The following is an 18,562-nucleotide window of genomic DNA, read 5'->3' as shown; positions in this document are numbered from 1 at the left end:
TTTCTTGATGAAGTTCTTTGATGCACAAAAGTGTTTAATTTTGAGGAGCTCCCATTTCTTTCTTTCTTTCTTCAGTGCTCTTGCTTTAGATTTAAGGTCCATTTGCTTTAGGTTTAAGGTCCATAAAACCGCCTCCAATTGTAAGTTTCATAAGATATCTCCCTACATTTTCCTCTAACTGTTTTATGGTCTTAGACCTAATATTTAGATCTTTGATCCATTTTGAGTTAACTTTTGTATAGGGTGTGAGATACGGGTCCTCTTTCATTCTTTTGCATATGGATATCCAGTTCTCTAGGCACCATTTATTGAAGGGACTGTTCTGTCCCAGGTGAGTTGGCTTGACTGCCTTATCAAAGATCAAATGTCCATAGATGAGAGGGTCTATATCTGAGCACTCTATTCGATTCCATTGGTCGATATATCTATCTTTATGCCAATACCATGCTGTTTTGACCACTGTGGCTTCATAATATGCCTTAAAGTCCGGCATCGCTAGACCTCCAGCTTCGTTTTTTTTCCTCAAGATGTTTTTAGCAATTCGGGGCAAACTGCCCTTCCAGATAAATTTGCTTATTGGTTTTTCTAATTCTGAAAAATAAGTTGTTGGGATTTTGATTGGTATTGCATTGAATCTGTAGATGAGTTTAGGTAGAATTGACATCTTAATTATATTTAGTCTTCCAATCCATGAACACGGTATGCCCTTCCATCTATTTAGGTCTTCTGTGATTTCTTTTAGCAGTTTTTTGTAGTTTTCTTTATATAGGTTTTTTGTCTCTTTGGTTAAATTTATTCCTAGGTATTTTATTCTTTTAGTTGCGATTGTAAATGGGATTCGTTTCTTGATTTCCCCCTCAGCTTGTTCATTACTAGTGTATAGAAAAGCTACAGATTTTTGAATGTTGATCTTGTAGCCTGCTACTTTGCTGTACTCATTTATTAGCTCTAGTAATTTTGTTGTGGATTTTTCTGGGTTTTCTACGTATAGTATCATATCGTCTGCAAACAGTGATAGTTTTACTTCTTCCTTTCCAATTTTGATGCCTTGTATTTCTTTTTCTTGCCTAATTGCTCTGGCTAGAACTTCCAACACAATGTTGAATAATAGTGGTGATAGTGGACATCCTTGTCTTGTTCCTGATCTTAGGGGGGAAGTTTTCAATTTTTCCCCATTGAGGATGATATTAGCTGTGGGTTTTTCATATATTCCCTTTATCATTTTAAGGAAGTTCCCTTGTATTCCTATCTTTTGAAGTGCTTTCAGCAGGAAAGGATGTTGAATCTTGTCAAATGCCTTCTCTGCATCAATTGAGATGATCATGTGATTTTTCTGCTTTGATTTGTTGATATGGTGTATTACATTAATTGATTTTCTTATGTTGAACCATCCTTGCATACCTGGGATGAATCCTACTTGGTCATGAATTATAATTCTTTTAAAGTGTTGTTGGATACGATTTGCTAGAATTTTGTTGAGGATTTTTGCATCTGTATTCAGTAGAGAGATTGGTCTGTAGTTTTCTTTTTTTGTAATATCTTTGCCTGGTTTTGGTATGAGGGTCATGTTGGCTTCATAGAATGAATTAGGTAGTTTTCCCTCCACTTCGATTATGTTGAAGAGTTTGAGGAGAGTAGGTACTAATTCTTTCTGGAATGTTTGACAGAATTTACATGTGAAGCCGTCAGGTCCTGGACTTTTCTTTTTGGGAAGCTTTTGAATGACTGATTCAGTTTCTTTACTTGTGATTGGTTTGTTGAGGGCATCTGTTTCTTCTTGAGTCAAAGTTGGTTGTTCATGCCTTTCTAGGAACTTGTCCATTTCATCTACATTGTTGTATTTATTAGCATAAAGTTGTTCATAGTATCCTGTTATTACCTCCTTTATTTCTGTGAGGTCAGTGGTTATGTCTCCTCTTCCATTTCTGATCTTATTTATTTGCATCCTCTCTCCTCTTCTTTTTGTCAACCTTGCTAAGGGCCCATCAATCTTGTTGATTTTCTCATAGAACCAACTTCTGGTCTTATTGATTTTCTCTACTGTTTTCATGTTTTCAATTTCATTTATTTCTGCTCTAATCTTTGTTATTTCTTTCCTTTTGCTTGCTTTGGGATTAGTTTGCTGTTCTTTCTCCAGTTCTTCCAAGTGGACAGTTAATTCCTGTATTTTTGCCCTTTCTTCTTTTTGATATATGCATTTAGGGCAATAAAGTTCCCTCTTAGCACTGCCTTTGCTGCGTCCCATAGGTTTTGATATGTTGTGTTTTCATTTTCATTCGCCTTGAGATATTTACTGATTTCTCTTGTAATTTCTTCCTTGACCCACTGGTTGTTTAAGAGTGTGTTGTTGAGCTTCCACGTATTTGTGAATTTTCTGGCACTCTGCCTATTATTGATTTCCAACTTCATTCCTTTATGATCCGAGAAAGTGTTGTATATGATTTCAATCGTTTTAAATTTGTTGAGACTTGCTTTGTGACCCAGCATATAGTCTGTCTTTGAGAATGATCCATGAGCACTTGAGAAAAAGGTGTATCCTGCTGTTGTGGGGTATAATGTCCTATAAATGTCTGTTAAGTGTAGCTCATTTATTGTAATATTCAAATTGTCTGTTTCTTTATTGATCCTCTGTCTAGATGTTCTGTCCATTGATGAGAGTGGGGAATTGAAGTCTCCAACTATTATGGTAGATGTGTCTATTTCCCTTTTCAGTGTTTGCCGTGTATTCCTCACGTATTTTGGGGCATTCTGGTTCGGTGCATAAATATTTATGATTGTTATGTCTTCTTGTTTAATTGTTCCTTTTATTAGTAGATAGTGTCCTTCTTTGTCTCTTTTAACTGTTTTACATTTTAAGTCTAATTTGTTGGATATTAGTATAGCTACTCCTGCTCTTTTCTGGTTGTTATTTGCATGAAATATCTTTTCCCAACCTTTCACTTTCAACCTATGTTTATCTTTGGGTCTAAGATGTGTTTCCTGTAGACAGCATATAGAAGGATTCTGTTTTTTAATCCATTCTGCCAGTCTATGTCTTTTGATTGGGGAATTCAGTCCATTAACATTTAGTGGTATTACTGTTTGGGTAATACTTTCCTCTACCATTTGGCCTTTTGCATTATATATATCATATCTAATTTTCCTTCTTTCTACACTCTTCTCCACATCTCTCTGTTCTGTCTTTTCATATCTGTCTCTAGTGCTCCCTTTAGTATTTCTTGCAGAGCTGGTCTCTTGGTCACAAATTCTCTCAGTGACTTTTTGTCTGAGAATGTTTTAATTTCTCCCTCATTTTTGAAGGACAATTTTGCTGGATATAGGAGTCTTGGTTGGAAGTTTTTCTCTTTTAGTAATTTAAATATATCATCCCACTGTCTTCTAGCTTCCATGGTTTCTGCTGAGAAATCTACACATAGTCTTATTGGGTTTCCTTTGTATGTGATGGACTGTTTTTCTCTTGCTGCTTTCAAGATCCTCTCTTTCTCTTTGACCTCTGACATTCTAACTAGTAAGTGTCTTGGAGAATGCCTATTTGGGTCTATTCTCTTTGGGGTGCGCTGCACTTCTTGGATCTGTAATTTTAGGTCTTTCATAAGAGTTGGGAAATTTTCAGTGATAATTTCTTCCATTAGTTTTTCTCCTCCTTTTCCCTTCTCTTCTCCTTCTGGGACACCCACAACACGTATATTTGTGCGCTTCATATTATCATTTAATTCCCTGAGCCCCTGCTCAAAATTTTCCATTGTTTTCCCTATAGTTTCTGTTTCTTTTTGAATTTCAGATGTTCCATCCTCCAGTTCATTAATTCTAACCTCTGTCTCTTGAAATCTACCATTGTAGGTTTCCATTGTTTTTTCATCTCTTCTACTGTATCTTTCATTTCCATAAGTTCTGTGATTTGTTTTTTCAGACTTTCAGTTTCTTCTTTTCGTTCATTTCTTGCCTTCTTCACGTCCTCCCTCAATTTATTGATTTGGTTTTTGAAGAGGTTTTCCATTTCTGTTCGTATATTCAGAATTAGTTGTCTCAGCTTCTGTATTTCATTTGAACTACTGGTTTGTTCCTTTGACTGGGCCATATCTTCAATTTTCCTGGTGTGATTTGTTATTTTTTGCTGGCGTCTGGACATTTATTTTAATTACCTTAATTAGTTTATTCTGGAGATTGCTTTCACTTATCTTACCTAGGGTTTTCTTGCTAGATGAGTTTGTTGTCTATCTGTTCATTGACCTTCAGTTCAGCTATTTCTGGGCCTCTGGCTTAAGTTTTGTTTAACAGAGGGTAAATTTTCAGTTCTTATTTTCTTGTTTCTTGTCCTGCTTGTAAGGTGCCTTTTCCCTCCCTACCCTTAGGAGGGTCTACATAGGTATTACAGACTCCTGCCGGGATTTCCTGGACTAAGATGGCCTCCTTTCGGGGGGAAGGAATCACCTGTGTCAGTTTTCCCTGAGTGTGAGAACCAGCAGGTTCAAAGACTTTCCTGTGAAGTCTCTGGGCTCTGTTTTTCTTATCCTGCCCAGTATGTGGCGTTTGTCTGTCTGCGGGTCCCACCAGCAAAATATGTTGTGGCTCCTTTAACTTTGGAAGGCTCTCCCTGCTGGGGGCGTGGTGGAGACAGAGGAATGGTTGTAGGCTGGTGTATTAGTTAGGGTTCTCTAGATAAACAGAATCAACAGGGAACACTTGCAAATATAAAATTATGAAAGTGTCTCATGTGACCGTAGGAATGCAGAGTCCAAAATCCACAGGGCAGGCTGCGAAGCCGATGACTCCAATGGATGGCCTGGATGAACTCCACAGGAGAGGCTCACCAGCCAAAGCAGGAATGCAACCTGTCTCCTCTGAGTCCTCCTTAAAAGGCTTCCCATGATTGGATTTAGCATCACTAATTGCAGAAGACACTCCCCTTTGGCTAATTACAAATGGAATCCGCTGTGGATGTAGCTGACGTGATCATGACCTAATCCTATGAAATGTCCTCACTGCAACAGACAGGCCAGCGCTTGCCGAATCAGATGAACAGGTACCACAACTTGGCCAAGTTGACACCTGTCCCTAACCATGACAGTCCACCCCTTGTCAACTTGGCACATATATATATATATCACCTTAGACCATACTTAATTTCCAAATGGAAACAAATAAGCACACATTTTTTTTTTTTTTACCTGACAATACTCAACTGTCCTGCATATAACTGGAAACACATTAAATCTCTCCAGGTGCAAATCCTTGGGCAAATCCTAGGGTGCAAATCCTTGGGCAACATTCATTCTTAAACTTGATATCTTACAACTTAAATAGTATAACACAAACAAAACAGCATTACAGTCCTCGTTTCTGTAACTGATCACGTGGTCGAAGTTCATATTTATCACTACCTTCTTCCACTACCCATTCCATGTTCCCTTTCCCTTCAGCAAGCACTTCAGCTGGCCGTGGTTCTTTGCCTGGTGGGGTGACCCAAACCTTCATTCCTGAAGTCTCAGAGCCATTAGTGGTCCTGCCTGGATTGTGTTGTTGCAGTTTTCCATTGATTTTAATCACAGGGCATGGTAGTACTAATAGACGCCCCAGGGGATCTCCTATATTCCAAGAAAACTCTTCTTTACCTCCATTATGTAGTTGTAGTCCTACTTCCGTCTGATAGTCAGGGTCAATTATCCCAGACAATAATGTAATCCCCTTCTTGGTGTGTTGATCCAGAGGCATAAGTAGCCCAAAGTGGCCAGGTGGCAATCTTAACTTCCAGTTCAGTGGTATCACTGTTGTACCCCGTTTTGGAACTAAAACCTGTAGACCAGCAGAACTCAGGGTAGCAGGGAGAGGAAGCAAAAATTTTCCTAGTGGATCACTAGGAGTAATAGTGAGTGGCACCACACCCATTTTCACCCCTTGGTTCCTGGACCCATGGATCCTGGCTATGGGAGAAACAGCACCATACAGCGAACGCTGATTCAGAGCATACACAGCTTCCTGGAGAACATTACCCCAGCCTTTCAAGTTTTTGCCACCTAGTTGGCACCGTAATTGAGTTTTCAAAAGGCCATTCCACTGTTCTATCAATCCAGCTGCTTCTGGATAATGGGGAACATGGTAAGACCAGAGAATTCCATGAGCATGTGCCCATTCCTGCACTTCATTTGCTGTGAAGTGTGTTCCTTGATCCGAAGCAATGCTATGTGGAATACCATGACGATGGATAAGGCATTCTATAAGCCCACGGATAGTAGTTTTGGCAGAAGCATTGCATGCAGGGAAAGCAAACCCATATCCAGAGTATGTGTCTATTCCAGTTAGAACAAATCGCTGCCCCTTCCATGAAGGGAGTGGTCCAATGTAATCAACCCGCCACCATGTAGCTGGCTGGTCACCTCGGGGAATGGTGCCATATCGGGGGCTGAGTGTGGGTCTCTGCTGCTGGCAGATTGGGCACTCAGCAGTGGCTGTAGCCAGGTCAGCCTTGGTGAGTGGAAGTCCATGCTGCTGAGCCCATGCATAACCTCCATCCCTACCACCATGACCACTTTGTTCATGAGCCCATTGGGCAATAACAGGAGTTGCTGGGGAAAGAGGCTGACTGGTATTCATAGAACGGGTCATCTTATCCACTTGATTATTAAAATCTTCCTCTGCTGAAGTCACCCTCTGGTGTGCATTCACATGGGACACAAATATCTTCATGTTTTTAGCCCACTCAGAAAGGTCTATCCACATACTTCTTCCCCAGACCTCTTTGTCACCAATTTTCCAATTATGGTCTTTCCAAGTCCCTGACCATCCAGCCAAACCATTAGCAACAGCCCATGAGTCAGTATACAAACGCACCTCTGGCCAGTTTTCCTTCCAAGCAAAATGAACAACCAGGTGCACTGCTCGAAGTTCTGCCCACTGGGAGGATTTCCCCTCACCACTGTCCTTCAAGGACACCCCAGAAAGGGGTTGTAATGCTGCAGCTGTCCACTTTCAGGTGGTACCTGCATATCATGCTGAACCATCTGTAAAGCAGGCCCGAGTTTTCTCTTCCTCAGTCAATTCACTGTAAGGAACACCCCAAGAGGCCATAGCTCTGGTCTGGGAAAGAGAAGGTAATGTGGCAGCAGGAGTGGAAACCATGGGCATTTGTGCCACTTCTTCATGTAACTTACTTGTGCCTTCAGGACCTTCTCTGGCTCTATCTCGTATATACCATTTCCACTTTATAATAGAGTACTGCTGTGCATGCCCAACTTTATGGCTTGGCGGGTCAGACAACACCCAACTCATGATAGGCAACTCAGGTCTCATGGTAACTTGGTGGCCCATGGTTAAGCGTTCAGTCTCTACTAAGGCCCAATAGCAGGCCAAAAGCTGTTTCTCAAAAGGAGAGTAGTTATCTGCAGCAGATGGTAAGGCTTTGCTCCAAAATCCTAAGGGTCTGCGTTGTGATTCTCCTATAGGGGCCTGCCAAAGGCTCCAGACAGCATCTCTATTTGCCACCGACACTTCCAGCACCATTGGATCTGCTGGATCATATGGCCCAAGTGGCAGAGCAGCTTGCACAGCAGCCTGGACCTGTCGCAGAGCCTCCTCTTGTTCAGGTCCCCACTCAAAATTAGCAGCTTTTCTGGTCACTCGGTAAATGGGCCGGAGTAGCACACCCAAATGAGGAATATGTTGTTGCCAAAATCCAAAAAGGCCAACTAGGCGTTGTGCCTCTTTTTTGGATGTGGGAGGGGCCAGATGCAGTAATTTATCCTTCACCTTAGAAGGGATATCTCGACATGCCCCACACCACTGGACACCTAAAAATTTTACTGAGGTGGAAGGCCCCTGTATTTTTGTTGGATTTATCTCCCATCCTCTGACACGCAAATGCCTTACCAGTAAATCTAGAGTAGTTGCTACTTCTTGCTCACTAGGTCCAATCAACATGATATCATCAATATAATGGACCAGTGTGATGTCTTGTGGGAGGCAGAAACGATCAAGGTCTCTGTGAACAAGATTATGACATAGGGCTGGAGAGTTGATATACCCCTGAGGTAGGACAGTGAAAGTATATTGCTGACCTTGCCAGCTGAAAGCAAACTGTTTCTGGTGGTCCTTACTAATAGCTATTGAGAAAAAAGCATTTGCCAGATCAATAGCTGCATACCAGGTACCAGGGAATGTATTGATTTGCTCAAGCAATGATACTACATCTGGAACAGCAGCTGCAATTGGAGTTACCACCTAGTTGAGTTTACGATAATCCACTGTCATTCTCCAAGACCCATCTGTTTTCTGCACAGGCCAAATAGGAGAGTTGAATGGGGATGTGGTGGGAATCACCAGCCCTGCATCTTTCAAGTCCTTAAGAGTGGCAGTAATCTCTGCAATCCCTCCAGGAATACGGTATTGGTTTTGATTTACTAGTTTGCTTGGTAGGGGCAGTTCTAGTGGCTTCCACTTGGCCTTTCCCACCATAATAGCCCTCACTGCACGAGTTAGAGAACCAACGTGGGGATTCTGCCAGTTGCTCAGTATGTCTATGCCAATTATACATTCCGGAACTGGGGAAATAACTACAGGATGGGTCCGGGGGCCCACTGGACCCACTGTGAGACGGACCTGAGCCAAAACTCCATTGATCACCTGGCCTCCATAAGCCCCCACTCTGACTGGTGGTCCAGAGTGACGTTTTGGGTCCCCTGGAATTAATGTCACTTCTGAACCAGTGTCTAATAATCCCCAAAATATCTGATCATTTCCTTTTCCCCAATGCACAGTTACCCTGGTAAAAGGCCGTCGGTCTCCTTGGGGAAGACTTAGAGGAAGGTTAACAGTATAAATCTGTGGCAGTGTAACAGGTTTCTTCCCCATAGGGACCTGGCCTCCCCTTCATTCAAGGGGCTCAGGGTCTGTAAACTGTTTCAAGTCTGGAAATTGGTTAAGGGGCCGTGACTCTGTGTTTTTGTAATTCAGGTTAGACTTCTGTTCCCTTGACCTAGAACTCTTTTGTTTATACAGCTCCAACAAGAATTTAGTAGACTGCCCTTCTATTGTATTTCTAGGCACCCCATGACTTACTAGCCAATGCCACAAATCTCTGCGTGTCATAATTTTGATACCTCCTTTGAGTTTGTTGTCTATTATAATACCCACGTCTACCCTGTCTTTGGTGATTAAGTGCTGCCACCTGGCTTCTGCCAACTCGGGATCCTGTCATCCCCATTGTGTTTAAGGATTCCAGCTCAGTGACAGAAGTTCCTACAGTAATATCTGACCTACAGAGAAGTGCAACCACAGAGCTCTTGAGGGATGATGGTGCTAGTCTCACAAATTTATTTCTCACTGTTCTGGTAAAAGGTGCATCCTCTGGACATTCCTGGGGTGTAAGAGCAGGCTTTGCATGATAAATCCACTCTAACATCCCAATCTCTCTAAGCCTCTAGATCCCCTCATCTACATTATACCAGGGCAGTTCTGGCATTTCAACCTCAGGTAATGTTGGCCACCTTTTGATCCATGTTTCAACCAACCACCCAAACAAGCTGTTAACACCTTTTCTAACTGCTCTAGCTATAACATTAAAGGCAGAATCTCTGCTTAGTGGGCCCATATCAATAAATTCAGCCTGATCCAGCCTTATATTCCTCCCACCATTATCCCACACTCTTAAAATCCATTGCCACACATATTCCCCTGATTTCTGTCTATATAAATTGGAAAACTCACACAGTTCTTTTGGAGTATAACGTACCTCCTCATGTGTGATACTTTGTACCTCACCTTTAGGGGCCTGTTGGGACTTTAGTCTAGTTATAGGTCTAGAAGAAATGAGGGGTGGTGGGGGTGGGTCATGAAAAGAATGAGAAGTATCTTCCAAGCCATTTGCTTCAGGGCATTCATTTGCAGTTTCATCTGGTGAAACAGGATTAATAACTCTAGGGCTAATCCCTTCAGGAGGAGGTTGGGTGGCCAATTCCTCAAGGCAGGCTGGAGGTGGGGCGGCTATGTCCTCAGGGCAGACTATTACAGGGTTATCTAAAGAAGGCTCAGCATGGTCCAGGGTTTCAACCTCACCCCCAACATCATTATCAATCCATATGTCACCATCCCATTTTTCAGGGTCCCACTCCTTTCCAATCAATGCCCTCACTTTAACGGCAGACACCATGCAAGACTGAGATTTCAGTTTACGTTGTAAAGTTGCTACTCTAACAATAAGATTCTGAGTCTGATTTTCAGAGATCTCAAGTCTACGGCTACAGGAAATAAAATTTTCCTTCAGGATACTCATAGAAACCTCTACATCTTTCAGACGGCACTTAAGCTTCTTGTTTGAAGCCTTAAGCCCATCCCTTTCACCCTTTAATGTAGACAGTGTATCTAACAACAACCAACCAACATCTCTATAACTCTTATTTCTACAAAAATCTGTAAAGGTGTCAAAAACATTATCCCCCAGAGTCTGGCTTCGTACAAGCGAAGCATTAGGAGAATCGAATGATGATATTTTGACTATCTCCTTTGCCAACTCAGTCCATGGATTGGGAGTGTCATTCTGATTACGGGAATCAGAGTCCTTAGTGTCTCTGAGCCCAGTCAGAGTAGAAAACCATTCATAAAAACCCATTTTTAAGATTCGGTTCCTTAAGAACCACTCCTGGTACCAAGATGTATTAGTTAGGGTTCTCTAGAGAAACAGAATCAACAGGGAACACTTGCAAATATAAAATTATGAAAGTGTCTCATGTGACCGTAGGAATGCAGAGTCCAAAATCCACAGGGCAGGCTGCGAAGCCGATGACTCCAATGGATGGCCTGGATGAACTCCACAGGAGAGGCTCACCAGCCAAAGCAGGAATGCAACCTGTCTCCTCTGAGTCCTCCTTAAAAGGCTTCCCATGATTGGATTTAGCATCACTAATTGCAGAAGACACTCCCCTTTGGCTGATTACAAATGGAATCCGCTGTGGATGTAGCTGACGTGATCATGACCTAATCCTATGAAATGTCCTCATTGCAACAGACAGGCCAGCGCTTGCCCAATCAGATGAACAGGTACCACAACTTGGCCAAGTTTACACCTGTCCCTAACCATGACAGCTGGTTTTAATGGCTTCAAATTGCGAAGCCCTGGGATCTGAATTCCTTGAGAGAGGGATTCCACCTGAGTTGCGTTTCACCCCTCCCGTGGGGAAGGTTCTGGTGGTAGACAGCCCTGAAAGCAGCCTGTTTCTGCGTTTTGGGCAGTTGCAGCCTGTGTAATCCCGGCGCTAAGTCCAGATGCAACCAAGCCTCTGTAGAAACCGCCGCAGAAGGCTCTGCTTTGTCCCCTTTCCTCTTTTTCAGTTAGGCCAATAGGCGACTTCCGCCTTGATCAGTTTCGCCTGAGCTGGGGGCCTATTTTTAGTAGTCAGAATTTGTTTGTTAATGCCACTACTGGTGTTTGGTTGGACTCAGTCCCTGCTACTGTTGGAGACTCTTTTCTTTCCCTCCGGGAAGCCGTCTGTGGGGGAGGGGCGCCCGTTGCCGGCTGCCGTGGCTTGGGGAACTTGCTGTTCCGAGACTCGCAGCCGGTCTGGGAAGCTGCCTGTGAGGGAGGGGTGCCAGCCATCGGCCACCACGGCTTGGAGAAGTGCGCACGGCTCAGGGAACCCACTGTTGCGGAGACTCGCAGCGGGTCCAGCCGGTCCAGACTAGGGTACGCTGTGTGTTCGGTCTCTATTGTGGCTCCGGGAGCTGTTCTGTATTGTTTCTGGCTATTTAGTAGTTGCTCTGGAGGATGAACTGAAATGCGCACACCTTACTAAGCCGCCATCTTGGCCCCCCTCAATAGCAGCCATTCTTATAGGCGTGAGGTGGCATCTCATTGTAGTCTTGATCTGCATTTCCCTTACAGCCAATGAAAATGAGATTTCTTCATGTGCTTTTGAGCCATCTGAGATGGCTGTGATATCATAACATGCTGTGATTGGTATTTGCTCTTCTGAGAAATGCCTATTCATATCTTTAGCCATTTTGTAAATGGGTTGTTAGTTCTTTTGTTGTTGAGTTGTATGATTCTTTTTTACATACAGGAAGTCAAACCTTTGTCCGCCATGTGATTTCCAAATATTTTCTCCCATTAAGTTGGCTGCCTCTTCACTTTTTTGACAAAGTCTTTTGAGGTGCAAAAGCATTTGATTTTGAGCAGTTCCCATTTATCTATTTTTTCTTTTGTTGTTTGTGCTTTGGGTGTAACGTTTAGGAAGCTACCTCCTCTCACTATATTCTGAAAATATTTCCCTACATTTTCTCCCAGAAGATTTAAGTGTTTGATCCATTTTGAGTTAATTTTTGTGTAGGGTGTAGGATAGGGGTCCTGTTTCATTCTTTTGGCTATTGATACCCAGCTCTTCCATGCTCATTTATTGAAAAGACTATTTTGTCCCAGTTCAGAGGATTTGGGGGCCTTGTCAAAAATCAGTTGACCATAGATTTGGTGGTTTATTTCTGCACTCTTGATTCGATTCCATTGGTCAATGCTTCTGTCTTTGTGCCAGTATCATGCTGTTTTGACCACTGTGGCTTTATAATAGGTTTTAAAGTCAGGAAATGTTAATCCTCTCACTTTGTTCTTCTTTTTTAGGATGTTTTCAGCTATTCAGGGTCTCTTTTCCTTCCAGATGAATTTGGTAATTAGCTTTTCCAAATCTTCAAAGTAGGTTGTTAGAATTGTGATTGGTACTATGTTGAATTTGTAGATCAATTTGGGGAGAACTGACAGCTTAACTATATTTAGCCTTCCTATCCATGAGCAGGGAATGTCTTTCCACCTATTTAGATCTCCTTTGATTTCTTTTAGCAATGTGATGTAGTTGTCTGTGTACAAGTCCTTTACATCCCTAGTTAAGTTCATTTCTAAGTACTTGATTCTTTTAGTTGCTGTTTCGAATGGAATTTTTTGCTTAACTGACTCCTCAGCTGGGTTATTGATTGTTTTGTGACTCAACATATGGTCTATCCTGGAGAATGATCCATGTGTACTCAAGAAGAATGTGTCTTCTGCTTTCATTGGGTGCAGTATTCTCTCTATATATATGAGTATAGTTGGTTTACTGTATCATTTAAGTCCTATATTTCCTTATTTATCTTCTGACTAGATGTTCTGTCATTTTTTAATATTTTTATTATGAACAACAAACAATATAAACATTCTTGACATGGTCACAATCAGTGACTCACAGTATCATCACATAGTTGTGTATTCATCACCATGATCACTTTTTTTTTTTTTTTTTTTAACATGGGCAGGCACCGGGAATCGAACCTGGGTCCTCTGGCATGGCAGGCAAGCATCCTTGCCTGCTGAGCCACCGTGGCCCGCCCTGATCACTTTTTTTGAACATCTGCATCTCTCCGGCAAAAGAAAAAAGAAAAACTCATTCATACATGCCATACCCTTTACCCCCCTCATTGACCACTAATATTTCAATCTACTCAATTTATTTTAACCTTTGTTCCTATTATTTATTTCGTATCCATGTTTTTTACTCACTTGTCCAAACCACAGATAAAAAAGGAGCATTAGACACAAGGTTTTCATCATCACACAGTTACACTGAGAAAGCTATAAAATTATACAGTCATCTTCAAGAAACATGGCTACTGAAACAAAGCTCTACAGTTTCAGGTACTTCCCTCTAGCTACTCTAATATACCTTAAACTAAAAAGGGGATATCTATATAATGTATAAGAATAACCTCCAGGATAACCTCTCGACTGAAAAAATGATATAGTCACAGCTGCAGGGCCAAATGGGATTTTGTCTGTATTGGGGAGGAGGAATAGCTGAGTCTGCAAAATCATAGGAAGGCTTCCTTAGGGGAGCAAAAGCCAAGGAGAAGCCATGCAATATTAACTGTACCCCTTAAAGAGCCTTTCAGTGTACATTCCTGATAACACACAGCACCTTTCCGTACACTCTAGTGTGACTTTCTGGTTTATGATCGTCCTTAACCCAGACTATTAACTTCTTAAAAGCAGAAACTAGATAATGTTTTTTTGTTTTGTTTTACATGGGCAGGCCCCGAGAATCAAACCTGGGTCTCTGGCATGGCAGGCAAGAACTCTGCCTGCTGAGCCACCATGGCCCGCCCAGAAACTAGATAATGTTTTGTTTTTTGTTGTCTCCATGGTCTTGTTCAGAGATAAACATGTTATATATAGTCAATAACTTTTAAATTATTTTAAAAGTAATTGACTAACTTATCTTCCTTCTTTTAAAAGAATATTATATATAATAAGAATGTCCCTTTTACTATTTTTCCCAGTCTTTTTTGTCTTCTCTCCTCAGTGTGTCACTATGCATCCTTCTAAGATCTTCTAACACTTTGCATATTCATATATACCCATAAACAATGTGGCGTATGTTTTGGTTTTTATATAATAGAAATATTTATATCATTTTTCAACTTGCTGTTTTCAAAACCCCATATGAGATCTATCCAAGTTGATGTTTTTATAGATAGATCTTGTTCCTTAATTTTGCCTGCTATATAGTGTTTCATTGTATGAATCACTGTATCATGTTTTATTTATTTGTTCCACTACTGATTGACACTTAGCTTGTCTCTGATTTTTCACTATTATAATTATTCACTGATAAGAGTATCCATATTAACATTCATGTGCTTTACACACAGGAAGAAATTATTTATCAGCATATGGTTAAGCTACAGGAATGCAAACACATGAACAGCCTCTAGAAATGAGCTGCAGAGCAAGGATGGGTTTTCTTTGCTCTACCTTCAAGTCAATTGGGGGTGGGGAGGGGCAGTGACTTGCCCAGACTCAACAAAAACTGAAATTGGTAGGTGTAGCTGGGATACTAACTATGATACATACTGATGCAATTCAAATGCGCTTATTCAGGATAAAGTTTCTAAACTAATAGGGATTAAACCGCTAAAGAAGACTTCTGTTCCTGGAGAACCTGGTATTCAGCATTGTTAATATATGTCAGAATTTAATCTTTGCATTTATGGTCATCAAAATGACACAGGAAAATGGGTCATCCTCTACTGTGTCATGTTAATTTTGGCCAAGTGCCAAAACTGGCTTTTGGAGAAAGCTAAAAATCAAACAGTAAGTCCATGCTTGTTTACATAGTTTATCCTAAGATTTGGTCTAAAGTGCTGTTAAGACAAACACCAACTCTTCAATGAAAAACATAAACAGTAAAATGGTAGATTTCATAAGGTTTAATAATACAAATTATTATTTTAATGTTCAAATAATTTCATAAATTAACTCACAAATAAAGCAGATAATATGATGTACTGCTTTCCAAGTCCTTGCTCTAAATACCAATTCAAAAATTCAGAAAGGGCAAGAAAAAAAGGTGATTAAAATTAAAAGTAAAAATCCTGAATATTTGTAGCCAGACGTAACACAAGGAACAGAATGAAAAAAAATTCTTACAGACTGTGTCTTAATGTGTACTGCAGGGTACACGTTCACATACACACTTTTGTATTTAAGTCACAAAGAATAACATAAACACCTGTGAACCAACCACACACTCTAAAAGCAAGACAATCCCAGGGATTTAATCCCTCTACTTGTTCCCCTTTTCCATCCTTCTGCCTTACTCCCCCACCTCTACCATCACCACGAAGTTATCACTGCATTGTTTGGGTTATGCATAAGATGAGAATACTGGGAACATTTACAAGAGTGAAATATGCAAATTCTTTTTCAGTAGAAAAATAACTTTATATCCATCTCCTATTCATATACAATAGTCAGCAAGCAGCATCCCTGCTACTATAAAATCTTAACACTGGTACCATCCCTATTAAAAACATGAGTTTATTTTTTTAAAGGCATCACATAATTGATTTTTATGTGTCTTCACCTTCAAATGTACTACTAAGCTGATCAAAATAAGCCTAACTTTTTGATGTCTGAAAATAAAAACATTTAAACATATTAGAGGCATACTACTTCTAATTAGAAAATGGCTCAGAAGATTAAAATATTTATAGGCAACTTACCTCATGTAAATTCAATTCTTTTACTTTTTCCTTCAATATAACCTGTAAGACAAAAAAGTATGTTCTTATGCCCATTAGGATCTGTAACTTAATATACTCACACACATTTTTTTTTCTTGTGTATAGGTCATTTTCTCCCATATTCAATATTGGAGGGAATCTCTTTTTAGTGTTTAAGAGAGAAAGACATTTTCATTAGCATTCTTTTAATTTTAGCAATGATGCAATATCCTCCTGAAAAGCAATTTTGAAATCTCTGATAGATTAAATTTTGAGAAATGACATTAACACATGTTCATCTGAACTAAGCACTAATATGGTAAGAAAATAAACAATGTCAACTACCTCATTTATAGAGGCAATACTGATCAATACTGATTTATAGAGGCTGATGCCACTGATTGTTTAGTAATTTATAAAAGATAAAAAAATAAAGCCAATCTTAATCGTGGAAGTTTCGCTTACTATTATATATCACTGTCCTCATTAACTTTAGCTCCACCCAGAGCTATGTCAGTGTGTTTAAAATTCACTCAAGTGCTGCTCCTAACATGATGCTGCAGTTAACAATATCAGTTAAAATGAATGCTAAGTGACAAGCCCTTGATCTTGAGTCTTGCTCTTGTGAAGCTTTGGTATATAGCAGAGAAGCTTAGCCTACCTATAGGTATGCCTAAAAGTTACTTCTGGAGGACCTCTTCTGTTCCTCAGATGTGGCCTCACTCTCTCTAAGTCGAACTCTACAAGTAAAATCTGGTTCCTGCTATCTGGAACATGACATCAAGGGGTGAATGTCTTTCTGGAGGCCCTCCCAGGGATGAGTCTGGCCCTGGCACTGTAGGATGAACAATGCCATTCTGACCAAAAGGGGGAAAAGAAATGTAACAAATAAGGTATCAGTGGCTGAGAGAGTTCAAATGGAGTTGAGAGGCTACTCTGGAGGTCACTCTTATGCAAGCTTCAATTAGACATTGTTACCTATCATAACTTGCCAAATCCCAACCAAAACCATTCCAGCCAATCCTGAAGAACACCTAGGGCAATATATAAGATTCCACAAAGTTCCATGCACTAGGGTAACTTTCCAGAAACCTACAACCTTCAGATGGGTCCCTGGACCAGTTAAATCCTGAAACCTAGAGTATCCAGCCTCTCCAGAACATCAGCTAGTTCCATCTCTGAACCCCCATATTACTGACAGCCCCTTCTAACATGAAAAAGTTAGAATGGCCATAGCCCAAATACCCCTAGAGAATGGGAGAAAAATCAAAGGTGATGGTGGACTTATACAGAGAAGGTAGGGTTAACAAATGAGTGTGATTGCTGAATTATTATATTGATATTTCTTTTAGTCTCCAGTATCTTAGAGCAACTACAAGTAAAAGCCTAAAATTGTGGAATTGTAACCCATACCAAACTCTGAAATCTGTTCTATAACTAACTGTTACACTGTGCTTTGAAATTTATTGCTTTTTTGCCTATGTATTTTTTCACAAAAAAGAAAAAAAAGTCAATTGTGGTTTGATAAAAAAAATACTTATTCCTTCTAGCCTCCAATGTTCTGGAGCACCTAGAAGGAAAAATCTGAGATGACGGCATGGTAACCTATGACAAACTCTGTGATCTGTCTTGTAACTACTTGTTGAAGAGTGCTTTAAAAACTACTGCTTTTTTTCTTTCTTTGCTTTGTATATATGTTTATTTTTTAATCTTTTTTTTTGTTTATATATATATGTTATATTATACAATTTAAAAAAGTTAAAAAAATGAATGCAAAGTGATAAGAACGCAGATTACTACTTGAAAGGAAATTTTCTGAGAATAAACTAAACTTATTAGGGTTATATTTCATCTTAAAATAAAAAAAAATAGGCAAGTGAAATTTGGGGAAAATCTCCAATTTGGGGGCATCTTATATTCCTAAACCAAAAATAGTTTTGAGGGTATGTCACATTTTTAGAAATTATAACCAGAAGCTACTACTCAGCTATTTAGTAGTGTACTAATTTTGAACTGGTATCTCTTCTAATTTATTGGAATCCCTGCACTCTATTAAGATAATAGTAACTCCAAAGACTACATGGTACAGCATTTCTCTTTAACAAAATGTTGGGTGAAGTTCCTTGTCAAATAATATCATCTGAACTTTCTATAGCTTTTCTTACTTAAGAAAGACAATACTTAGGAAAGCGAATTTGATCTATTTTGTACTGCACAGTGGTAAATGATATCTAAAATGAACATGAGTAAATCCAATCCCTGTTTAAAATGTGAATGGAAATCTGAGTTCTCATTTTTGGAGGAAAAACATAATCAAAGTAAATTTCTCACCTGTTTGTATGCATAAAATTCTTTGTGTGCTTGATGCCTTAGCCTAAAAGACAGAAATAATTAATGAAATATTAAGATTTCTAACATAATTTGAAAAAATTAAATATTAATTTATGGTTTACAGTTTAAACTCCAGACTTCTTTATCTTAGAAACATACCCAAATGATGTATTTCCTACCAGGTAATATGAAAGTACTCAGTAAACCAAGTCTGTTACCCAAA

General features: G+C 39.9%; 1 protein-coding gene across 8 annotated transcripts in view; it reads right to left on the bottom strand.

Moving 5' to 3' along the window:
• Nucleotides 1-18,562, bottom strand: part of RNF24 (ring finger protein 24) — a 167,162-nt gene that overhangs the window by 46,253 nt on the left and 102,347 nt on the right. For all 8 annotated transcript variants that reach the window (XM_077116507.1, XM_077116515.1, XM_077116559.1 and 5 more), the window contains 2 exons: nucleotides 18,340-18,382; nucleotides 16,009-16,050 (listed from right to left, as the gene is read on the bottom strand). In XM_077116507.1, the coding sequence (XP_076972622.1) occupies nucleotides 16,009-16,050; nucleotides 18,340-18,382 (85 nt within the window). The remainder of the gene's footprint in view (nucleotides 1-16,008; nucleotides 16,051-18,339; nucleotides 18,383-18,562) is intronic.

Source organism: Tamandua tetradactyla, chromosome 1 (assembly GCF_023851605.1).
Source record: "Tamandua tetradactyla isolate mTamTet1 chromosome 1, mTamTet1.pri, whole genome shotgun sequence".
NCBI lineage: Eukaryota > Metazoa > Chordata > Mammalia > Pilosa > Myrmecophagidae > Tamandua > Tamandua tetradactyla.
The sequence above is the reverse complement of the archived record's forward strand: the minus strand, read 5'-3'. Positions and strand labels throughout refer to the sequence as shown.